The following is a 4122-nucleotide window of genomic DNA, read 5'->3' as shown; positions in this document are numbered from 1 at the left end:
AGGGGAGGAATAGGAGAAAGGGGAGGAATAGGAGAAAGGGGAGGAATAGGAGAAAGGGGAGGAATAGGAGAAGGGGACAAGAAAGAAGAGGAAGAAGGAGAGGTGGAGGAATAGTAGGAAGCAGAGGAATAGGAGGAGGAAGAAGTGGAGGTGAAGGAATAAGGGAGGCAGAGGAATAGGAGGAAGAAGAAGAGGCAGAGGAATAGGAGGAGGACAACCAGGATGACAACAATGTATGTATGTATGAAGAAAGAAAGAAAGAAAGAAAGAAAGAAAGAAAGAAGAGAAGAAAAAGAGGGAGTGAGATAGAGAGAGGGAATGGGACATATTTAGTTTTTGCAAACAGAAAGCCTATATTTCAATACATAAGACCATATAGAAAGGAATGAGTAAATAAATCTCACTTACTTTAAAAGCAAACCAAATGGAGATTGGCATGGTAATGAAGAGAAGAAGGTAAGCTGCAAATATAATCACCCAGTAGCTAAAACGCCTCCAGAAGGAAACTTGTGCTGCAAAATAGAGAAAAATGTGCACTCAGCTTTCTAAAAGGATTCCTTATTTCAGATCATAGGTTCATGCTTGCAATTTTTGTTTTTAAGTTGTTTTTCTTTTAGCCCCCAAATCAGCTTTGGTTGGGGTGGGTCTCTATCTAACGCCAATCACTCTGAGAATGTAATGGATACTTTTACGTGCCAATTTGTGTGACACCGATATCTGCCACAACTGCAATTTTGCTCGCCTTGAGGGGTCAAGCACAACATAATGCCAAAGGTCTCAGTCATTGCCTCCATGAGGCCCAACACTCGAAAGGACCTCAACCACTTTGCTTCCGTGAGGCCCAGCACTCGAAAGGAACTCAACCACTTTGCCTCCATGAGGCCCAACGCTCGAAAGGAACTCAACCACTTTGCCTCTGTGAGGCCCAACGCTCGAAAGGAACAACCACTTTGCCTCCGTGAGGCCCAACGCTCAAAAGGAACTCAACCACTTTGCCTCTGTAAGGCCCAACGCTCGAAAAGAACAACCACTTTGCCTCCGTGAGGCCCAACGCTCAAAAGGAACACAACCACTTTGCCTCTGTGAGGCCCAACGCTCGAAAGGAACACAACCACTTTGCCTCTGTAAGGTCCAATGCTCAAAAGGAAGAGTCTAGGAGAAGTCTAGTCTAAGAGAATACGTGTCTTTTGTTTGATCTGCACATGGATGATTGCAATTTCTGAGAGTTAGTTTTCTGCTTACCAAATGGTAACAACTTTGCCAAAAGTTACCAATATTATCCTCTTTATCAAATGTTATAATCAGTAAAAAAGCAACTAATATTTTTCTATACACCAAATGTTCAATCCCAACCATCATCATCATCACTACCATTTAACGTCTGTTTTCCATGCTGGCAAGGGTTGGACGGTTTGACAGAACTGGTAAGCCGGGAAGCTGCATCAGGTTCCAGTCTGATTTGGCATGGTTGCTATGGTTGGATGCCCTTGGCACCAGTATGGGTGCCAATTACGTTACACTGGTATCAGCCACAACTATGATCTCACTTGGCTTGACAGGTCTTCTCAAGCACAGTATGTCGCCAAAGGTCTCGGTCACCTATCACAGCCTCTGTGAGGTTCATCATTCGAACGGTGCTTTTTATGTGCCACTGGCATGGGTGCCAGTCACATGGCACTAGCATCACCCATGACTACGATTTCACTTGGTTTGATAGGTCTTCTCAAGCACAGCATATCACCCAATGTTCAAAGGGTGCATTTACATGCCAGTTAAACAACACTGGCATCAGCCATGACTACAATCTCACTTGGCTTGACGGGTCTTCTCAAACAGAAGACCATAATCACCAGGTGCCAATGACATTTTGCATCTGCAAAATTTGGAGCTAGCAGCTTGTGAGGTGCCACTTAGCAGCATACTTACATAACTTATTTTTCAGGAGAATTTGAGCAACATGAAATAAACTGTCTTGTCCAAGGGTATAATATACTGCCCGATCCAAGAATCAAATCCACTACATTATGGTTGGGAGTCAAACAGCCTTGCTACTATGCCTTGTGCTTTCACTAACAGCCATTATAATTAGTGGACTATTACCATTATGTTTTCTGACTTACCAGATGTTAATGGCCTTATATAAAGTCACAAATACAAAAAAATTTTCAAATGAAGTATTTTGTCCAAGTACACATGTGCTGCCCACTTCAGGAATCAAACCCATAACCTTTTGATTGTGAAACTAATAGCCTAACTACTAGGCCACAAGGCCTTCTCTGCCAAATGTTACAATCAGTCAAATGTAACAAATATTTTTTCTTTCCTAATTATCTCATCAAAAGTAACAAATATAAATATATTCAAATAATGTTCTTTGTCCAAAGACACAATGTGCTGCCTGGTCTACAAATTGAACCCACAACCTTACAACTATCAGTCTAATACTCCTGTAGCAAGTATATGTACACAGTTTCTTTAAGCTTAAATAGGCTCCTAACAGCTTTTACACTTGTTTTCTTGACCAAACTTGTTCATGCCAATTGGATGCCAAACCAGAAAAGTGTGGTGCATTTTGAGCCACCCTAGAACAATAAATAAAGAATTTCCTCTAAGCTATCAGAGCAAGGAAAAAATTGTCAGCAGAAGACTTTGACACCATGCTTTGTTCTTTTCCCATACACATTGTCATGTACAAACTGCATGAGTAACCAATGTATATTTGCTAACAGTATTATTCATGTTGTACCAGTTTGTTGTATCTTCTATTAGTGGAGAAATAAATGTGGCTGTCAGTTTTAACCCATGTTTATGTATTTCTTGGTGCTCTTAATCATGACTCGGTTGAAACCAGAAGATTATAATATTACCAGGGCCATAGCCACATCACTTTGCTCCTGCTAAACTCCTAACCACAAGGCCACACACACCTTCACATAACAACCTTAACTAAAGTAACAAATATACTTATACTTACCTGATGTTAAATTAACATCAGCATTATGAGGATTTAGGTCAGAATAAGTGAAGATGGAGCGAAACTTTTGGTTTGTAGGCTTCAAATCATAGTCAAAAGGAGACGAGAAATCGATTTCACTTTCATAAGGGTCATTAGATGGTATAGGCTGGTATTTCACACTCATTTTATTGCTTAGTGTTGGGAAATTTCAGTTACTACAGCTGTCAAAACTACAAAAGAGTAAGAATAAAGTAAACCTTTTAACATTTAAACCAGCATATCTAGCCAAAATATTCTTTTTTTTTTATGCTCAAACTGGCCAAAAACAGTTTCTCATGCCTACCTCACAATGTCATACTAAAAGTAAACTATCCCATAATCAAAGTCTCAAAGCTAAAAGACAATGCATGATTAACACTTTTGTTACCAACCCAGCTGAAACCAGTTCTGGCTCTGAGTACAAATGTCTTGCTTTCATAAGTTTTGAATTAAAATCTTCCACCAAACCTTAGTCACAATTAATGTTCCTAACACTAGCTGAATGATGACAAAGTTATTTTACTAAATTCTTTGTTATATTTAAGGTAATTGAAAGAAACACAGAGCGTCTCAAAATAAATACGGTAACGAAAGGGTTAATTCAATGCAGTGTGAATAAATAAACATTCCACTTGACAGAATAATATGAATGTTAAAGAATTAAACATAAGACATTTTGTTATATATAAATAATTATAAAAAAACATTACAAAATTCCAATGACAGTGAATTGAAAATATCTCTATCATTGGTTAAACAATAAACTTATCTCAGAAGACTTCATTGAATACATTATATAATTGTATTATTTTTATTGTATAATGAATGGTGCAGGTGTAGTTGTGTGGATAAGAAGTTTGCTTCCAAAACACATAGTTTCAGGTTCAGTGCCATTGTATGGTACCTTGGTTAAATGTCTTCTATAACCATGGGCCATTTATAGCCTTGTAAGTAGATTTCATAGACAGAAACTGAAAGAAGCCTATCATATATATGTATGCATATTGTTTCTCTGTGGGAAAAGTGCTGTTGAACTGTTAAATGAAATTTTACAGATTCTGGTTCGAACCTACTCTATCCCTAAATGAAGTCAACTACAGATATATATATATATATATATATATATA

General features: G+C 38.3%; 1 protein-coding gene across 2 annotated transcripts in view; it reads right to left on the bottom strand.

Moving 5' to 3' along the window:
* LOC106876866 (stomatin-like protein 1) overlaps positions 1 to 4122 on the bottom strand; it is a 22807-nt gene that overhangs the window by 15368 nt on the left and 3317 nt on the right. For both annotated transcript variants that reach the window (XM_014925605.2, XM_052973194.1), the window contains exons 2-3: positions 2975 to 3186; positions 409 to 512 (exon numbers count right to left, since the gene is read on the bottom strand). In XM_014925605.2, the coding sequence (XP_014781091.1) occupies positions 409 to 512; positions 2975 to 3140 (270 nt within the window). In that variant the 5' untranslated portion in view covers positions 3141 to 3186. The remainder of the gene's footprint in view (positions 1 to 408; positions 513 to 2974; positions 3187 to 4122) is intronic.

The sequence above is a fragment of the Octopus bimaculoides genome, chromosome 15, assembly GCF_001194135.2.
Source record: "Octopus bimaculoides isolate UCB-OBI-ISO-001 chromosome 15, ASM119413v2, whole genome shotgun sequence".
Taxonomy (NCBI): Eukaryota; Metazoa; Mollusca; class Cephalopoda; order Octopoda; family Octopodidae; genus Octopus; species Octopus bimaculoides.
Note: the sequence above shows the minus strand (reverse complement) of the source record. Positions and strands in the feature narration are given on the sequence as shown.